Below are 19,768 nucleotides of genomic sequence, written 5' to 3'. Positions count from 1 at the left end.
TGCAGACAGGACCTCTCCCAGTGGTTCTGCAGAAAGGCTGGAAAAGCAATAATTAGTACAGCTTGAGAAGTGAAGAGAAAATTTAACAAGGAAACGTAATTCTGAGAGAGAAGTTTTCTATTTTCTTCTGAAGAAATTTTACCAAAAATGATTGTTTTAGAAACTCATTCAGCTGTAAATACTGATACCAACCAAAAATTTCAAGTACAGAGCTTTGGCATTGAACTCTGATGAAGTTTTTAAAGGCCGGGCTTCCTTGAGAATAAAGCATAAGGGAAATGAATAGCTCTTTCTCAGATGACTTGTTGGCATAATCTTTCACATGAAAAGGCCACACAAAGGTGCAGAACAGCACCATTGCTCATAATATGTAGTTTCCAAACACTGGTGGTATTGGGTCAATATTGGCCTCGCCTTTGTTTTCATAGTCATATTAGCAAGAGATTTCAAATAGAGAAACACATTCTTTACCATCCGAATCTTTTGTCATACAGACAAGTTGCCTGGATACTTGACCAAGCTTTTATGCTTCAACAATTTCATCATTTCAGATGACATCGTAATGCAAATTATACCTACATACATGTGCACATATACCCGTAGAGCTACACGTAAATTATTTAAAAGTTCAGGAAAAGGAAGAAGACGGTATCACTGTATCATTCCTCAGCCAAAGCTCAAAAATACTCATTTAAAGTAAGGAAAGTAAGACCTAAATCTGGTGGGTCCTTGCCAGAATTTCCAGCCTCCATTTGTGTGGGCAGACCTTAAACCCTTTCAGAGAGGTCACCAAGCTGGAGGGCAAGGAAAAAAAAATTCCTAGTTCATTTTTCCCTCTCTGATTCTTTAATCTGGCAATCCAGTTTACCCAAGAGTAACCCAAAAGGTCATGTCTTTTCCCCGAGGTCCTGAAGCCATTGACCACTTCAGAAATACATAATATGTTGTTTGTTTTGCTTGGTGGTTTCCTGGCACTGTTTCAGTGCTGGGCATTCCCCATTCTGTTTTGAATAAGCTATTTTGAGTAGCAGACTTGGTTCCGGTCCCCTACACCATGGCCAGCTACTGTAAAGAACAATGTGAAAGCTATGAGAAGAGATTTTATCGGGGAAGAGTTTTGTGTTTCTTACTTTCCACGTATGTGTATGTCAGTTGAGTGTCTTCTGAGAAACGAGGATGGAGGACAGTTCTTCTCTTGTTCCTTCTCTTTTCCTACCTGGTCTTTATCTTCCCCCACTCCATCTGCTATGTCTCTCTCCTGAAGGCATCACCATTTAAAGGATGTTGAAAATGCGTGTTGAACTAAGCCTGGCTTGCTGAGTGTAGGACAATTAGTACTATAATTATATAATTTTTCCTGAGCGATAAAAAGATATACATGTATACTTTGTTTAGTGTGTAAGTCAATGCATCTACCATGTGTAAACATTATTTGCATGTTAACTAAAGTTCGTAAAGATTGTGAGTGATCATTACCATGTTCAGCTGGGTTACTGTCTCAGAAAACAGCAATGATACAACCCTCTTAAATCAAGAAATAGGTTTTATCTGTATGTGGAAGATAAATCTATTTGGATGGTTCAAAGCAGCCTCTACTGGGAATCCCTGCCTCCGTATGGTACCAATTTCTGAACAACCTGAAGCACAATTTCTTTAGAGTAGACACCTGGGGTTTAAATAAACATTCATCATGGAAACCTCACACTAATTAAGAAAAAAAAAAAAAAAAAAGAACAGCAAACAAAAACCGAGATCCATTGCAGAAATGAAGCTGTAGTACATGTCTGTTCATGTGTCCATCCTGCCAATAGGAAAATCAAATCATTGTCAGTAACCAAAATGCTACAGATGAAAACTATATTCAGCAGTTCTGTTTGAAGGTCTGCAGGATCAGAGTCAGACTTTTTTTTTTTCCCTAGTCTCTGTCCAGTTGTGCAATAGGGTCTAATGCCAGTATAACAAAAGCCAGTAAGTGACTTTTGCAATGGGGCTTACTTCCTACATCAAAGCCTCTGTGTCGTGACAACGTATAGGCTGTGCAGAAGCAGCTGTTCCATGGTCTGGAGGACGCATTCCTGTTCCTGTCAGTTTAAATGGAGGAATGACCTTCTGGTGTTCTCATCCCTACTCCAGAAGCATGTGAAGCTTGCCATACAGCAGCAGGGCTTGTGGCCCAGCTCTGCAGCCAGCCCAGGCACTGATGTTCCTGCTCCCTGAGACCCATTTGTGGCCCATGAATCGCGTGCAGCTCTTCAGCAATTCAGAGGGTCCTCCCTGGTCTGCAAACACTCCATGTGTTGGAGCCATGTGGCCTCCTCAGCAATGTGAATTCTTGCCTTTAGGAGAGTTACTGAGTGTCTGTAGGGCCCTCCTGCATGCCCAACCAGACCTGCTTAAATCCTCTCTTGAGTTTCTCATAGCCACCCATCTTCCCACTCATGCTCAAATGAAGGTTTTGCTTTGTGTTGGTAAAGTCAGAAGCACCAGCCATTGCTATCAGCAGGCCAGCCGGCCAACGATTGCTCTGCAACGCCTTTTCCACTTGTCCATGTGTCATCTGTTTTACAGCAGAAGTTACTTAAACAACGTGAAAAGCTCATTTCTGGAGACGTTCTTGCCAGTGGCCCTGGCACCCAGCATCTGTTTGGCAGGAGGCGAGCCCATGGAGCCTGGCGGCCTGCATAGTCTATTTTCAATTATCAAGGGTGCTCAAAGAAGAAGACATGAATATTGCTGAGGATGACATAGCAAATTACTACTGCTCCCTAACCTTTTTAAATTGCTAACACTGTTGTAATCTGTAATTACAGAAATCAGTGTGAGAATTGTGGCACAGTATAATTATCTTTCCTGATACTTTATTGCCGTATGAATTATTAATCAAAATCAGTCTTGTATAGTATTTGCAGCAACTAAGAAGAATAATGTATAATTAAATTTCATTATTTCTATTTTTGTGCTGGTGTTTTATGATGTTGTAATTGATAATTAATTGGTTAAAAATTCACACAGTTCTTGGGAGTTTCGTATGACTGTGACTGCTCAGTATTCAACGTTTATTAATTGAATAATGGGCTCACTGAAGAGACCTTTGTATATAGTCTTCTGTCATTACAGAGAGCTCTCAAAAATGGTGAATTAATCATTAGGCCTTTCAATAGTTTCTTTTTAAAGGAAAGCAGTGACAATATAATCATATCCTTTGTTGTTATAGCTATAATTGAGAGATCGTAATAACCAATTATAAGGATGGTCATTTTAGGAGCTCTGAAGTGTCAGTTATTGATAAATTTCTTTAAAACCAAAGTGTTGATTATGCAGAACAAGTCTTTTCATAGAAAAAAAATATTAGGAGATGGGGAAGGAAGCTTGGAAAATTATTTTCCTCCCACTTGCCACTTAAAAACAGTGCATGTTTATCCCTAAGAACTGTCAAGTCTGATGTGCTTTTGCTGCCATTTGTCAAGAGTATGAGTTCATCTCAACTTTTTCATTCTTTTATCATCGTTCTCCCCATTTTTTTCCTAGTACCTTTTGCTAAATTGTTAGGGGGAGAAAAAAATAGAAAACCTCAGAACAAAAGAGTATTTTTTCACACTCTCTGCATCCTATTAAAAAGAAATACTGTCAGACGTTCACATGCAAATCTGTGGTGCAGACTCTCCAGCTACCTCTCACCAAAAAGACTTAGTTGCCTTCAAGCTGACCATTTCAAGCTATTCCCAAGTGTCTTTTTTTTTTTTGACTGTTAGTGGAGCTGATTGGAAGAAAGTGAACTGGAACTAAAAATAACCCCAATTCAAGTATTGATCCTCTCTTTACATGATCAGGAGAAAGCAGGGAATCACCTTGTGTAGGAGGATATAACCTGAACTCCAGCTTATGCTTCCAGGCAAAACCCGTGTTTCATTTTACACCGGATCAGGAACCGGGATTCCTAATTGAGAAAACACACAATGTTTTCTGTTCCCTCCCATACTAAAATGTTGCATTACAGGCATAATGAGGAGCTACCGATAAACCTTTTCAGATCTTTACCGTGCACCGTTGTAGATCTAGTGTACTGCTTACACCTCCTGCCGTACAAGTGAGCTTTTGTTTCATAGAATGATACGATGCCTTTAGCCCCCCTTTTTGCTCCCATTCCCTTTGTCGCTGGTGTTTTGCCATGGAGAGGCTACAAAGACACTTCCACTGTAGTCTGTGCACCTTTTTTTCTGTTGAATTTAACATCTGATGGCTTCTCATGTCCTCAACCCACCACTCTGCTGGAGCCAGTGGAAGGGGGAGCCCCTTGTGTCAGGGACACCCAACACATGCAGTCTTTGGACAGATGTTTTCTGCTGCTGGCCCTCAACAACTTAGTCCCTGCAGCTTCAGTGCCTGTTCGAGAGAGGGGAGCGCAGGGTAAGGTTCCTATTGCTCTCTCAAAGTGACAGATTTGGGGTTTCATCTGTATTGACGTCTATCAAATAATTTGTTTCTGAGACAGTGGTTAGTAGGTCAGGAAGGACGGATAATATACTTGTGTTCCTCTGCCCAGCAATATTGTTGTTGGCCAGGGAGCTGAAGCACATCAGTATTCATCCTGTGTAAACTTGCACCCTGCATAACATGGCCCTGGATATTTTTATTAGAAATGACTAATCTTTTTACAAATCCAGTGAGTTCTTTGCCCAGTAACATGCAGCAGTGCCCGGTTGTATATATGGTTTATTGCAGTGGCTGTGAAATCTCTCAGGAAAAACAAATATGCTTTTGTGAGTACAGGGTACAATTTCAGTTCATTTCTATGGTCAGGAATCACAATTCTTCTTCTTACAAATTCTGTGTTAGTCTTGCTTCTTTTATTATAGTTGGCTGTCCTCTCCTATTTGCAACACTAGAAACAATAAATAGTGCTGCTTTGACCTTTTGTTTTGTATTATTTGCATAGTGTTTATTGAATTAATGATAGACATTGAGAAGGGCTTTTTCTCTTTACTTGCCAATAATCTTTTTTCATTGTTCTCCTGAGGATTTCTTTTTTCCCCGTTTCAGCGTCAGTAATCAGATGCAGACACTGCAGAACAGTGTACTACACCAGAAGTAACCAGAAAATACATCTCCTTATTAAAATATTTCTCTCTATTTAAAATCTGTCTCTAGGTGATGACAGTCTGTTTGTCTCCAGTCTGTCTTTTTCATGAGAGACTCTAAATTGCAATTGAGATTGCAGGTCAATGAGTTCCTGTTTTACTGTGGCAGTGGTCAAAATGCACCAGGTTGCCCAGAGGTGTTATGGGGTCTCCATCCTTGAAGATACTAAAAACCCAACTGGACAGGGTCCTGAGCAGCCATCTGTAGGTCATCCTGCTTTAAGCAGGGAGATGGGACTAGTCAATATCTAGAGTTCCCATCCAGCCTCAACCATTCTATAAAATTTCCTTTTTTTCCTCTAATTGTCACTTGTGTGTAATAGAGGGCCGAGGATTTAGTGTGACACTGTGTTAGCGTCTTAATTCTTTTTTATATTACGTTGTTCTGAAATTCCCAACAATCCCTATTACCTTTGACGTTTGAACTGATTTTATTTATTTCAGTCTCCCTGTCATGATCTGTGGACTTCTAGGTCACTAATCAATGTAGGATCATCAGATCATTCATCTCAGAAGGTTCCTAGCACAGACACTTGCTCAAAGCAGGACAACTCTGAGATCAGAGCAGGTTGCTCAGCACTATATCCAGTCTGGTCTTGAAAACCTCCAAGGGTGGAGATGACATAAACTCTTTGGGCAACCTGTTTCTCACTATTCCCTTATGTCTAAACCTCTGTTGTTTCAAGTTGTTCCCGTTGTCTGGCCCCATCTTCTTGAGGACCTCGCTGCAGGAGCGGCAGGCTGCTGTTAGGATCCTGCTACGCCCGAGCAATCTCCCATCCACATGTAATACAAAGCTTGCCCAACTCTGCTTTCCCTTCAGAGATCAGACGAGCTCAGGTGTGTTGCGCAGCATGACCGTAGGCAGGTGTGAGACGCCGGTACTGCTGCTGTTTCATTTCTGGAGGAATTTCACTGTTAACCTGCAGAAAATTGCCCCTGCTTCTCTTCTCTGTTGAATACAGTTTAGCCTAAGTGATTTCCAGTCTGATGCAACTTCTCACCTTATGACAACTGAGCTTCTCTAGCAGCCTTTTGTAAAGGTTTTGTCGAAGGATTTCTGAAAGTCAGCACTAATTACATGTACCAGTGTTCCTTACTGCTAATTTGACACACTTCAGGAATTCTAATAGAGCCCATCAGAGACATGACTTACCCTTGCAGAAGCCGTGCTGCTTTCTCACGATGGTAATTTGCCTGGTTAAGTGCTCTGTAGCTCTGCCGCGATTGAGATTTACCTTTTCACGTAATTAACCCATTTCTGATGCAGGACTTTCTGCTCTGCCATGATAAGATTTTCTGTCTCCTAATGTTTCCCTTTAAAAACAGACAGCACATTGCCAGCCCTATGGTCTTGTGGGACAGGAGCTAGTTTTTTCATTGTAGGTAATGTACATTTGTTAGCAGCTCAGGGAGCTTGTTCACGAGTTCCGGGAGAGTTTTGTGCCAGCACCAGCCAGGAGAGACAACGTGCTGCAAACCGAAGTGATTCGGATGTTCCATGAGCAACTTTTTTGGTCTCCTGAGGTTTCACCCGTGCACAAGGGCTTGGTGGGATCTCCCACCCATGGCTGTGAAAGGACCATATAAGCGATGTTCCAGTTCACTTCACTGCAGTTTCTGGCCTCTACCAGCAACTTTTTTTGGCAATGTTTCAATGGTGCTTTCCTTGCCCACAATAGTTCGTGCCAGTTTCTGGAAACTTTTGTTTCAAAGAGGCTTTTTCTGGCAGTATGGTGACCTATATGCAAACAAATGCACAGCATGTTCTTTTGAGCCGCAGAAAGGCTTGCTAAGACATTCTCTTTTCAGTTTGAAGAAAACCAAGTGTGTAACAATGATTTCCATGAAGAAGGTTCTGCAATCTCAGCATAATACTGAATTCAGAAAAAAAAAAAAATATGTGGTTTGAATTAACACTGTATAAAAGACTTGCAGCACAGCTTGCCTCAGAGTTAATACCTAATCCCTGCTTTTCTCTTCCGAGGTGGGGAGGGAGAGTTGAATTCTGCTAATTTTCTTGCTACTAGATGCCAAAGCCCTACAGTGACCTTTTCTCTTTGCACTCTAAACTCTTTCCCTCTGAAAATGAACAATATACTTCCCAGTGCGGAGTTTCATCATCTTGCTCCTGTCCTGCAGGATAAAGCTGTTTGGAGAGGAAATACCTTGTGCCTAGAGGTCATTCAGTCGGTGGCAGACCGTGGAAAAGGGAAGACCGTAAATCACTTGTGTTGAAACATTAAAAGCTGATAAATAGGTGGTCCTGAGCCATAACCCAGCCCCTGCTTCCCTGTGCGCAACGCAGGGCTTGGGGTGCTTCCCGTGGCAGCCAGGGGCACGGCCAGGGGAAGTCTGTGTACGGCTGAGATTGCAGCCGCCAGCCAGGGCATCCACATTGACTCTCAGTGGCTGTGGGAAGGGGCACGGCATGGATCCACTTTCAGGAAGACCCCGGAGTCACAACAGTAGCCTTGGGAAAGTGTGGTGGTAATAAGCAGGTCCTTCCCAGGGGCGTAGCTAAGGATCTGCCGGAGCAGAGGGTGCGATTTCTAGCACCAGCATCTCAGTACCGCATCAGTCAGGTTTCCTAGCATAGAAGGCAGACTCACTCACCGGCAGGGGAAATACACTGTGGCATTTTAAGGATTTCACAGGGCATGCGACGAATTTTTCTTAAAAATACGCTTGATGAGAGATGTAGTTAAAAAGTGGGAAATTACTAATTAGTAACCAAGTAATTCAGGGTTTGATTCACACAAATTGCACTATTACTGTAAAAAAGGATTGCAATTTCAGGCAAACTATTTTGTTTGGGTTTTTTTTTTCTAAAGGCACTGAAAATATAATTCATGTTCTGTTCATTACCTGCCAGGTTTCAGGTTTCTTGTACATTTTTTCGTCATCTGAGACGTTACAGGCATAAGACGTGCCTGGAAAAAAACAATGAACGCGTTTCCCTTTGCATTGTCATTTGCAACCGTCAGGTTTTCCCACTAGATTGTTCTTGTAAACTCTTGCGTTTCATAGCACGCAAGAGTGACCACTTAGAACATCATTAACACTATCATTAGCATCAGAGTTCAGTTACACAGAAAACTATGAGTGGGATGAACTAAGTATCATTTTCTCTTTTACCTTACCATGGTGTTAATAAAAAGCTTGCTGTCAACTCTTCTTGTTAGTCTCAGTTTATGAGGAAAAGGAAAATGAAAGAATGAATTTTCTCCTGATTAAAACGTCCAACTGACAGCATAAAAGACCCCACCGTGTCTCCCTCCCTTAAGTGTGTGCAGGTCACTAAGCAGGTTTGTATCTTCTCTCTAGATAGGAAACTGATGAAGGGCTAATGGATACTGGCTTGTTTGTTTGGGATTTTTGTGTTCATGTAGGCATTTCAGCTGGGTACTCAGAAGAGTAACATGAGTCAGCAGTAAGTACTGAAAATACCAGTAAAAGAGAATCTGTAAGCATCCTATTAAGAATTCCAGTAATATTGCAGTTTTGTAATGTTGGCAAAAACACCTGTTTTGTAGAAAGAGTCATCATAACCACTAGCTTAAAAATGCTCCTATGAAGGCTGGAGTTTTGGGAAGTCTAGTAAAGACTTACAAGTACTTGCACAAGTAGCAAGCAGGTCCTCTTAAGTTCATTTTTTTTATAGATTCTTCGTATCTTTCAAATGACACTATAGGAAAATGGTACCCTGGTTTGAACACATGGCAAGAGAAATAGTTTGAAGTCATGTTGTGTTTACATGTGTACCTGTACATTGTTCTAGCAAAGGAAAATACTGCAAAGATCTACATTAAAAGGTAGCAGAGGAGGAATTTTGCTTCCACTTTGTACAGTGGTCAGGTAGTTGCCGTACAGCAGTATTATATCAAAATACCTCCATCTCTTGCAATTAGCCCTGTATTTCTCTGAATCTTACCTCTCAGAAGGCGGTTGTTGTTTGGAAAAATAATTTCTTGAAGTACTTGAAGTGTGTGTGTTTGGCAGCAGATGGAAAGCTTACAAATAATCCTTTTTGCCATATAAGCCTTAAAACAAGGGTATTTGTTTTGTTTTAGGGTACATAGTGTGTTTTTTACTCAGATATATTGAAATGGGAAAATATTGCAAAGAGCCTGGACAGAAGGTTTTGGGTAAGAGAAGAATTACTTCAATGTGCCTGAGTGTAAAGGGGGGTCATGCAGTGTTGGTGTTGGGGGAAGCTGAGCCGCCACCACCACCACCACCAGTCCGATCCCCGTGTCTAAAAGCGATGCTGGTTGCAGAAATCGCAGAACAGCAGGCAGGGAACTTCATCACTGAGGTGGTTGTGATGAGTCTCTTGAATCCTTCCAGCCTCTGCTCTGCTATCGGGAGGGGGAGACTTATCTTCAGGCAGGAGTGGCCCCAGCACCCACGTGCTGCCCTCCACCTGGGGCTAGACCTCCACACGGGTTGCTGGATTTTCATGGGCCTGGAATTCAGCAACTGCTCTTTTCTGTAAATCACACTAGACTGCTGGTGAAGGCGTGTTGCTTTTGCCATGCCTGCAAAATGGATTTCTTCTAAGCCACTAAAGATCTTTCTCCCCCCTTTTAGGCTTAAAATAGCTCTAATTCTGATTGAGAGATGAGGTCACTGTAGTTAGTGGCTTGTCTTTGTTGGGTACAGTTCCACCTTGCCTTTCACTTGAGCCAAGGCCTTCAGTCTAAACACACAGCGCTGCCTGTCAACTGGAGAACAAGCTGGGGTTTTGAGGGTTATTTCCCTTAATCTGAAAATAACAGAAGCAAGCACAAAGCCCTTTTTCACTATTAGAAGACCTGACAGTCACTCTTGCTTTTTGCTAAAATCTTCTAAAATTTCCCATGTCCTCTAGTTATTGCCTCTACTAAATTGAAAATCATAGATGTGTAGTAGGTGGTTGAAGGAAAGCACTTAGCAGTCCATCTAAATTCTGCTTTGATTTTGAGGGGGGAAGCCAAGGAGGGGTTAGGTAGTCAAAGCACCATGGAGTGAAATCTGATGGCAATGAGTGCTCTTCCCCATACCTTTCCTGAGCAACTCGCTTGATTTAAGAATTAATGGGCTGCTTGGCCATGGTCCCAGGGTATCCAGAAATTGGGCAGCATCCCACTGCACCGCGTTTGCCTGGTGGCTGCATTGCTCCTCACCGCCTTGTTTGTGTTCTCTTCCCTCCCTTCTCTTCTGCAGGGTGTGAACGGCATGTCTGTGGATGAGAAGACTGACTCCCCCATGTATGTGTATGAGTCAACGGTGCACTGTACCAATATTCTCCTCTGCTTAAATGACCAGCGGAAGCAGGACATTCTCTGTGACGTGACGCTGATCGTGGAGGGGAAGGAGTTCCGCGCCCACCGGGCTGTGCTGGCTGCCTGCAGCGAGTACTTCTTGCAGGCCTTGGTAGGGCAGACGGAAAATGACCTGGTGGTCAGCCTGCCGGAAGAGGTACAGTATGTCGCCGTGCCCCCACCACAAACACGAGCCCCCTCTGTCCCACACAGTGAGGAAGACCTCTGTGGTCTGCTAAGGTGGTCAAGGGGATCATGGCATGGGTGTTGGTTCCTACTCCAGCATGTAGTTTTGGCGTTTGCGTGGGTTGCGAATCACTGAAAATCAGACATGCTCATACCACTCTTCCCCACCAGCAGTAATAACTAATGTTTGCTGTGGCAAAGCTTTAAGGTGCTTCAACTCGCCTTCCTCACCGCTGCCGAAGGAGTTGTACCCAAACTCTTAATTACTGTAGCTTCGTTCAGGGCATTATCAGGATGCTGATATTCTTCTGCTCTTCCAGACAGAAAATTTGAAAGGGGTGATATGGCTGCTAGATGGCAGGTTATTGTTGAAAAATCATTTGAGGCATCATGTTGTTGGGAAGTCGCACTGCTGTCCACCTCTGTATGGCAACTCATATCCTTGTCCTCCTCTTTTCCCTCTCCTGCACCTCATTCGGCCTTGCTTCCTCTCACCTCCCCTCGTGACGAATTTGGGATCTAACTGCTTCAGGCTGTGTGTTTTCCACCAAGAAACCATGAACGCAGTCTGTCAAAAAGCAGGGTTTTTCTCACACAGCATGGCTCCCACAGCAGGAAGCCATGGGACGTAGAAAATACCTACATCACTGGAAAGTTTACTTTATTTTACCACAAAATCTCACTGGCTGGCTTCCACCCCCACTGTAATTTCCTCACAGCTGTACAGCCGTGACAGCACAGCTACCGTAGGGCACGCTGGTGGCCTTGCTGCCCACGGAGAGGAGATGTGTGCCTGCTGGCCAGGGCTGCTGTCACCTGCCACCTCAGTACTGCCTGCCTGGCGTCTCTGGCTGGGACTGGCAGCACAAGAGGGACAGCCATGTCCCCAGGGCATGGGACTGAGGTCACTCAGTGGGAAGGTACTTTGGCATACTGAGGGGTTTTCATCATCATTTGCTGAATGCCCATGAAGAAGCATGGTGTGTTTTTAAATGGTGACAGGTCCTGAAGTGTCACACATGGTTTTTCCACTCTGGTTTAGCTCTCCAGAGACTTCAGTGGCGTTGTGATGTTGTCATGGCACAAGCTAGAGAGCATTAGAAATAGGTCACTGGGTGTGACTTCATGAGTCTTGACACTGAATATTACTCATGAAGAAATTTCAACCCAGACATTTTGCATAGGAGTTCAGAGATGTCGCAGAGGATGCGCTAGGATGCACACTATGATTCTGCAGTGTCCACTAATAATTTCCAGTGGAATAATCGAGTCTCAGTTATTGTCACAGAATCACAGAATGCTAGGGATTGGAAGGGATCTCAAGAGATCATCTAGTCCAATCACCCTTCCAGAGCAGGAACACCTAGATAAGGTTACACAGGAGTGTGTCCAGGCAGGTCTTGAATGTCTCCAGAGAAGGAGACTCCACAACCCCCCTGGGCAGCCTGTTCCAGTGTTCTGTCACCATCACTGAGAAGAAGTTTCTTCTCAAATTTAAGTGGAACCTCTTGTGTTCCAATTTGAACCCATTACCCCTTGTCCTACCATTGTTTGTCACCGAGAAGAGCCTGGCTCCATCCTCATGACACTCACCCTTTATATATTTGTAAACATTAATAAGGTCACCCCTCAGTCTCCTCTACTCCAAGCTAAAGAGACCCAGCTCCCTCAGCCTTTCCTCATACGGGAGATGCTCCACTCCCTTAATCATCTTTGTTGCCCTGCGCTGGACTCTCTCCAGCAGTTCCCTGTCCTTCTTGAACTGAGGGGCCCAGAACTGGACACAATATTCCAGATGTGGTCTCACCAGGGCAGAGTAGAGGGGAAGGAGAACCTCTCTCGACCTAACATAGCTTTCACACTGCAAAGCAAGGGTGGGAGCAGAGAGGTGACAAGACATGCCCAGGGGTGCACAGGGACAAAGAGGCAGGAAAGTATCAGTGCTCTTCTACAAAGCCTTGGTGAGACCTCCATGTATGATTCAGGTCCAGTCAGAGTAAGAAAAACAACTGAAATTCAAATAAATATATACAAGAGTGACTGGGATGTTCGGAAGGACCCTGGTTTGAAGGAGAAAAGACCATGGAAGGTTTGTCCTGCTGGTGTGATGACTACGAGATTCTACAGCTCCATGTAGGCAGAGGAGATGAAATGGCTGAGGAAGGCAGTTTCTCTTTATTACTAAAAGACAGTGTTGGCAAAAGCATTGATTGTTTTTAACTGGCTTTTAGTAAAAGTAGACTGGAAATGAGCAGATTTCTAATCACAGCAGCAGTGAGGTGCTGAGCCACAGGCCAGTGGGAGGAGCAGGGTGGTGAAGGGATCATCATGGGTCTGCACTTGGTGACCCAGTCCTATGTTTGTATGACACTGAAGATTTAAAACACAGAGGTTTGTCTATGTGTTTTACATGAGATACTATGTAAAAAAAAATACTCCAGTCCAGCCACAAGTTATTTCTATTTAAGTGGATAAATGAAGTATTGAGGTTTTACATTTTAGGATAAATCTCAGTGAGGGATCAAAAAGTTTTAGTGACTTAGGGTTACACTGGATTTGCAGAAGGAGTGAATCTATTTCTTAAGGTTTTTTCCAGTACTCTGAAATTGTCATGATCCACCTAAGACTACCAGTGTTACTTTGCCGCATGCTTCAGTTAGTTGCAGCATACCAGAGCTTTAACTTTCTCATCCTGCAAAAGAACTCTTTTGGCCTATGAAAAAGATACCTTCAGTTACCAAAGCCTACTTGTACAGATATTTTCCACCTGCAAATTAATTGCTGGTAACTCCATGGAATCTAATTTGCTCAGTGACTACTTTATTTGAATATGTGAGGTGATCAGTTAAATAATTTCCTCACAAGTGTTAGATACTTGGGTCAGAGATCTGCCTGACGCAGTTTGTTATCTCTTGGGTTTTGCCTGGTTAAGGTGCACATCTCTGCTCCTGGCATTGCTCTGCTTCAGAGTGCCTGTGCACTTTGTTAGGTGCCTGTGTGTTGACATGGGAAGCACCTCCAACAAGGAACAGTGTTGGAGCTCCCCGTGAAAAGAACTGAAACACTCCTGTTTATTTCTAAAAGCTGATGAAGCAGGGGAAAAGCCATCTTAGTTATATTGCATTAGACAAAGTTAGCAGGGTCTTATCCAGTTCACAAGCTAATGGCTCTTCCCAAGGCTATTGTCTGCAGAGCTCTGGCATCCCATAAGTTATTTCTAAATGTATCTTGTGAAAATTGACTTAATCTGTCATGTAGAGCGTTATACCTCCAGTAGAAACAATTCAAACAAACGTTGAAATTAATGTCCTGAGCCAATACCTTTTTCAGGCTTAGAGACAGTTTATGTTGGCATGTCATTGTTATAGAAAAACAGAGATGGAAATTCATTTTTAAATGTCATCTTCACAGTTCAAAACTTTTCTGAAGGTGATGATCACTTCTAAATTAACAAAGATATTTTTAAGTCAAACATGCAAGCATTGAGTTTTGAATTCTGGCGTAGTTTGAAAACTGCTAAAAGTATACAACTGTGGAGAAAGGACATTATTAGTATTATTTCTCAAAGGTTTGATGTTGGAGCTGGATAAAGCTTTATATATAAAGCTTTTACACTCATGTAACGTTGGTGTGAAGGAGCTTAACAGCAAAACAAAATAACTTATTTTTGATTATTCAAACTAGTTGATCTGCCTCTAAAGTCTAAATTGCAGACTTTTTTTTCCGTCTTAGCATGTTGAGGTCTGTTTATTAATCTGGCATCCAGACATTGTTAACTGTTGTCTAGCTAAACAGTGAACAGATGTTTTTACATTATTTCTTGTTTATATCCAATTACAAGTGAGAGCAGTCTTTGTGACATGCCAGTCAGTTCAGTAGGGAGACACTGCACACACAGAATTGGGTCTAGCTGAATTCACAGGGTTTTCAACCAGTGCAAAACCTTGTGTTAGGCATTTCAGGTCAGTTCAAGCATGACTTAATGTGCCTCAGTTCAAACCTTTCCCTAATCAACTTAAACTAAGTCAGTATGGAGCTAATTCTGCACTGATTGAAGAGTTTCCATAAACCCTTTTGTGCTAACCTCGGTAATTTGATTTTGTACTACCCCTTTTGTTAAAGCAACGTAATTTAGTGTGTAGATAAGCACTTGGAAAAACAGCCATCTAATAACAAAGGCTCATATGTGGCCATGGTTCGTGAACCATCAGCCCTCAGAGCAGAGTTAGAGGAATGGAGTGTGTCTGCTGCCTGCAGCTAATAAAAAAAGGACCCTATTAGCTCTTCTACATTTTTTTCTTACTTTGCAGGTTTTGGGCGACAAGAACCTTGCCTGCTTTTCACCCGGGGTATTTTTTAGCAATTGTACAGTTTTCCTATAGCAGCTGCTGTTAAATGCAACCCAAAATTAATATTTTCCAAGAACTGAGTTTAAAGCTATAAGGCAGTCATTCACTCCATACCCTTAACTGTTGTTTTGTTTTATTTAATCATGAAAACTGGTCTTCCTTCCTTTAACAAGGCACTTAATTAAGCTTTTAATTCATGATAAGAAGTTAAATGGCACTTATGAGGCTTTTTTAATGGTTTCCACTTCCCATCCAGATTACAAAAAAAGGTGTGATAGAGAGAGACACGGCTGTCAGCCAGGGGTATTGTAGGTCATGCCAATATTAGCTGGCAGCAGGCCATTATCCAATTAACATTGCTTCATCGCGGCAAGTAATAGCTCTCAAGTAGATGACTGAGTCATTCATGCTGTAGTGGTACTCTGCTTTCCTTGAGAAGGAGCCAGTGCTTCGCTGAATAGGCTTTTTTATTCACTATTATTCACCTGCGTGGCATTGCTAATAGAAGTGCACAGCGAGTCTGTATGGGCAAGCTGAAAGCCGTGTGCTGGGCAGAGGAGCAGCATCTGTGCAAACACCTCATTCACCTGGTTTTCTGAAAGCTGAGGCTGCAGTTAAATAGTGGGGGGAAAAAAAAAAAAAACAGAAACAGCAACAACAAGTAAAACCCTTCAGTTGCATGAGAGTCCCACAGCTTACAAACAAGATTCCCAACCTTGCTTGGATTTTTTTTTACTTTGGGGCATACATTAAAAATAACCATGAGAGTACCAAATGCCTTTGTCTCTGGTGACATTAAGTGCAGGTCTTCAGCAGCAGCAGACCTAACTTTCTCTAGCACTGGTCTGGTACTATCCTTTCTGTTATAAAACCAAGTTGCTTCTCAAGTAGGCTGGTTGGTTATACCTATAACCCTTGGATTTCTTGAATCTATTTCAATGAGTCATTACTGGTGACTTTTTTTAGTCCAGTGAACTATCTGCTGGAAATGTTGCCTTCTTAAAGCAAAATTATTAGACTGAGTTGTCTGGGGCTTCTAAGTCTTCCAAGGGGCAAAGGGAAGCAGCATCTATTTTAGCAAGAAAGGGTGGGATGTATTTGAGGAGCTTTTTGTTTGCTTATCCACACAGCTCTTTTCTTTGCTATTATGAGAATGATGTTCAAAGCAGATGTTAGCACACACCACAGGCTGAATTTCTCCGTGTTCTTACTGCTTTACTGCTCCTCGGCGGCTGCTGCAAAACCTGCCGTTTCCCCATGAGGTCTAGCCCTGTGAAATCTGTCATCTGCTTCTTCGGTTGACGTGGGTTAACTCCCTCACCGGTTAATCTTTGCAAGGAGAAAGGCAGGACGGGAGCTCGATTCAGGTTCAGGGCTGGCAAAAGCTGTGTTATGTTGGAAGGCAAAGGCATGTGGCACCCTGGGTGGGACTGAGCCAGGCATCTAACATTAGTAGAGCTCCTAGCTGACAGGGAGGAGAAATACTGGCAGCTGCTAACCATCCATGCCAACCCGCCAGCCTGGGGGAAAAATGCTGGGAATTAGCCAACAAAAGATGATTGCGTTCAGGAGAAAATGAAAGGCAGGATGCAGGAGGTCAACTATTACATACCCTGCTGGCTAAAGGCAATTAATATTCCTTTTTATCTCTCTAGAAATAAATGTTATTCTCTTACTTTGTCTCTTTGCTTTCTGTGTAGTATGTACATGTATAAATATAGTGTCTTTAAGGAATGTGGTGACTGAGCTGGGAGTGCTCTGCACAGGCACTTGGAGTGAAAGAGGTGATAAATGTGGGAAAGAGGAGCAAGAGGGCAAGAAGAAAATGTCTGCTTGGAAGTTTGTTTCCCAGCTGGAGAGATGTTATTACGCAGTAGGGAGCAACAAAAGACCCTTTTTCTTTGGCACCCCAGAGAGTATTAGGAGTAGCTAAGGTTAGTTCTTAGAGAACAAGAAGCATTAGTGTGGTTTTCTTTTACAGGACTGTACCAGCCATTGGTGTTCCACACAGCACTGGCCAGAATTAATTCTGCTTTGTCTCAGGAGGTGGCAGTGACCTGAAAGCCTTCCTGAAAGCCACCACCCCCTTCATCCACAGACCTTTTTATAGTGGCAAGAGGTTTTATCCATCAAGTTTCAAATAAAGTCAGGCTTCTAACTCATTTACGCTTCAGCCTCACCTCAGCAGTGCCGCATCAGTGAGTCCGTATGGGTGGAAGTTGTGTCTTTGGTTTCCTAAATTGCTCCTAGGGAATGTGTTATTTTTCATGCTGATTCGCAGTGCCACCACTGGCCTCACAGAAGGATGACTGGAGACTGCAAATCTCTAGTGAGGGTAAAACTGAACATTCAGGTACTTTTTGAGGTCTTACATGGTATGGTACTAATGCAGAAGAAACTGCGAGACAGGAATGCACACTGGTTTATGTGCATTATTTACATAGCACGGTTCAAGGTACAAACGACATATTTTGTTTCTAGCAGGTGAACAATAAAGCAGAAATGAGACCATCAAGATGTGATATGAAATTCCATCCATGTCTCACTTCAAAAGCTTCCGGCACTGCCTGATTTTTCATGCCTCAAGTATGATGAGGAAACGAGCCACAAACTTTTCATTCCATGGGGTGTAACTTCCATTATTTTCTCATGAGGGCTGTCTCACTATTGATAACACTTCTCTGATCCTTTCCAATGGAGAAAAGTGACATAAACCTCTGTTGTGTTGTAGGGAGAGCTGGGTTTTAAAAAGCACACCAAAAGTCATGCATACATGCATGCTAAGGGGAAAAAATCTTACAGTAATTCCTTTACCCTTCCTTTGGTGGTAGTTATACTATTTATATTTATTTGAGTACGTATATAAAAATGTACTGTTGAAGGGGATATGGAGATGAATGCACAGGATGAAATTCAGCACTGCAATAAGTGGACTCAATTTCATTGCCTTTGTTAGACTTCTGCCTGCTGCTAGTGCTAAATCGGGCTGATTGACTCTGATTGCGCTCGCTATTGAAAAGGCAATTTGCAGTGGGGAAACCTTCTCGCTCAAATATGGCAAACATTATCTAAAATGTAAAAGGTATCCTGAAGATTAAGTCCTAGAAGTAGAGTATGCTACGGGTGTGAGCAGAAGCAATAAGCATGTATAACAGGGGGTGTGGTTTGTTTGTTTGTTTGTTTAATGTTGGGGGTTTTTTTGCTGTATTTAAATACACATCTGCGCATGAATGAAAATGAAGTAGCTGAGCCATGACTGTGTTTCATTCCTTAACTCTGTGAGCGCTCTGACCCTGAAGTCTGTAAGACCTCTTCCTCTCCTCACCTCTTCACCCTTGTTTGTCTTTGCTTTTTCTCCCTCTGAAAAAGCTTTGAATTTCTTTATTGCCAGGAAGCTAAGTACCCGCTCTTTTAAGAGTCCTGAAATACACGCTGAGCATTTGCTGTTTGAATAAGCAGACAGATAGGGCCCAGATAAGACACCCCTCAGCTTCACCACATCAGAGACCACAACCTGTAAGGTACTTTCTGATCCCAGTACCAAACTTTGCTTTATTAGCATTCCCAAGACCCAAAGAAGATAAGGTTTTATCTCTGTTCAGCACTTTCTGACAAGATTTCCCCGGTGGATAATGTCAGACCGGCTGTTTTTCTCAGCTACCAGTGAAATTGAGCATGTTATGGGGTGGAATATGGCATGTATTCAAATGATGCATTGCAGCAGTCAACAAACATTAAGGCTGGAAAGTACAGTTCAATTTGAAAGTGAAATACAGGTTTTAGGTGAGCAGAAGGCAGTTGAATTGTACTAGAGTTTGGGAATGAGATGTTCTTTGTGAATTTTACGAGCACGCTGTTGGGGTTTTTTTAGAGGAATGAGCAGACACACTTTCTGTTACATACATGACACAAGCTTTGAAGGGAGAAATGGCTGGTTTATTCCAGGACTCTTGTGCAGCACTGACTTTTCATCTGTTTTGCTTTGATGCGAGACCACCAGCAAACACCTAGTTAGCACAGTCTGACACTGGTGAAAGCTGTGTCCTTGCACACTTTATTAACTTTAATAAAATAAGTAAGTATGAGCAGCTGTACTTGGTCAAACTACAGCTCTGTCCAGCCCAGGATTGGTTTGTGGTTTGTTTTAAAAATGAGATTTAATTTCTCTGAAACAGCCTGAGAGGAGGCTTGGGTGGTTGCTTAAATACTGAAGTGAAAATAAAGGATCAGGCATATCTTTAATAAGCATGTTTTAATTTACTGGAGAAAGATACTATGAGAGCCACTGGCAGGGGTTTTGAAGCCAGATTAAACTCAACTGAAAAATTTGGCATGTGTGTTCAGCAACAAACTGCTCGGTGATGTGTGTGACTCCACGTTGTTTCATATCTGTAAGGCAAATGTCCTTAGAGCGGGACGAGCTTTAGACACCCCTTCAAGAAGTTTGGTGCTCAGTACAGACATAGTTGAGTAAAATTGAAGATCCTAAGATAACGTAGATCAGATTGGATAATAAACCCGATGTCCTTCACTTTGCTTAAAGTGACCTTATAAGAGCAGATGCCATCAGTGTGCAGTTAAGTGTATCTGTCTGTATCCCACACACAGAAATAGCTGAAACCTTTTTTTAATTTTGTTTTGTATTTGGGGAATGTGTTGTGTTTTGTTTTGTTTTGCTTTATGTTTGCATGATGCATCTTTTGGGTGACCTAAGAGCCAGTGATGGAGGCTTTAGATGACTCTGTGGAGAAGAGAAGGTTGATTTGCAATTGAAGTGGCTCTGGGAACT

At 42.5% G+C, this 19,768-nt stretch overlaps 1 protein-coding gene across 11 annotated transcripts in view; it reads left to right on the top strand.

Moving 5' to 3' along the window:
- Positions 1–19,768, top strand: part of BACH2 (BTB domain and CNC homolog 2) — a 193,833-nt gene that overhangs the window by 133,255 nt on the left and 40,810 nt on the right. For all 11 annotated transcript variants that reach the window (XM_065059613.1, XM_065059614.1, XM_065059610.1 and 8 more), the window contains one exon: positions 10,347–10,601. In XM_065059613.1, coding sequence (XP_064915685.1) covers positions 10,359–10,601 — 243 coding nt within the window. In that variant the 5' untranslated portion in view covers positions 10,347–10,358. The remainder of the gene's footprint in view (positions 1–10,346; positions 10,602–19,768) is intronic.

This window comes from Columba livia, chromosome 3 (assembly GCF_036013475.1).
Source record: "Columba livia isolate bColLiv1 breed racing homer chromosome 3, bColLiv1.pat.W.v2, whole genome shotgun sequence".
NCBI lineage: Eukaryota > Metazoa > Chordata > Aves > Columbiformes > Columbidae > Columba > Columba livia.
This window is presented reverse-complemented; position numbering and strand designations above follow the sequence as displayed.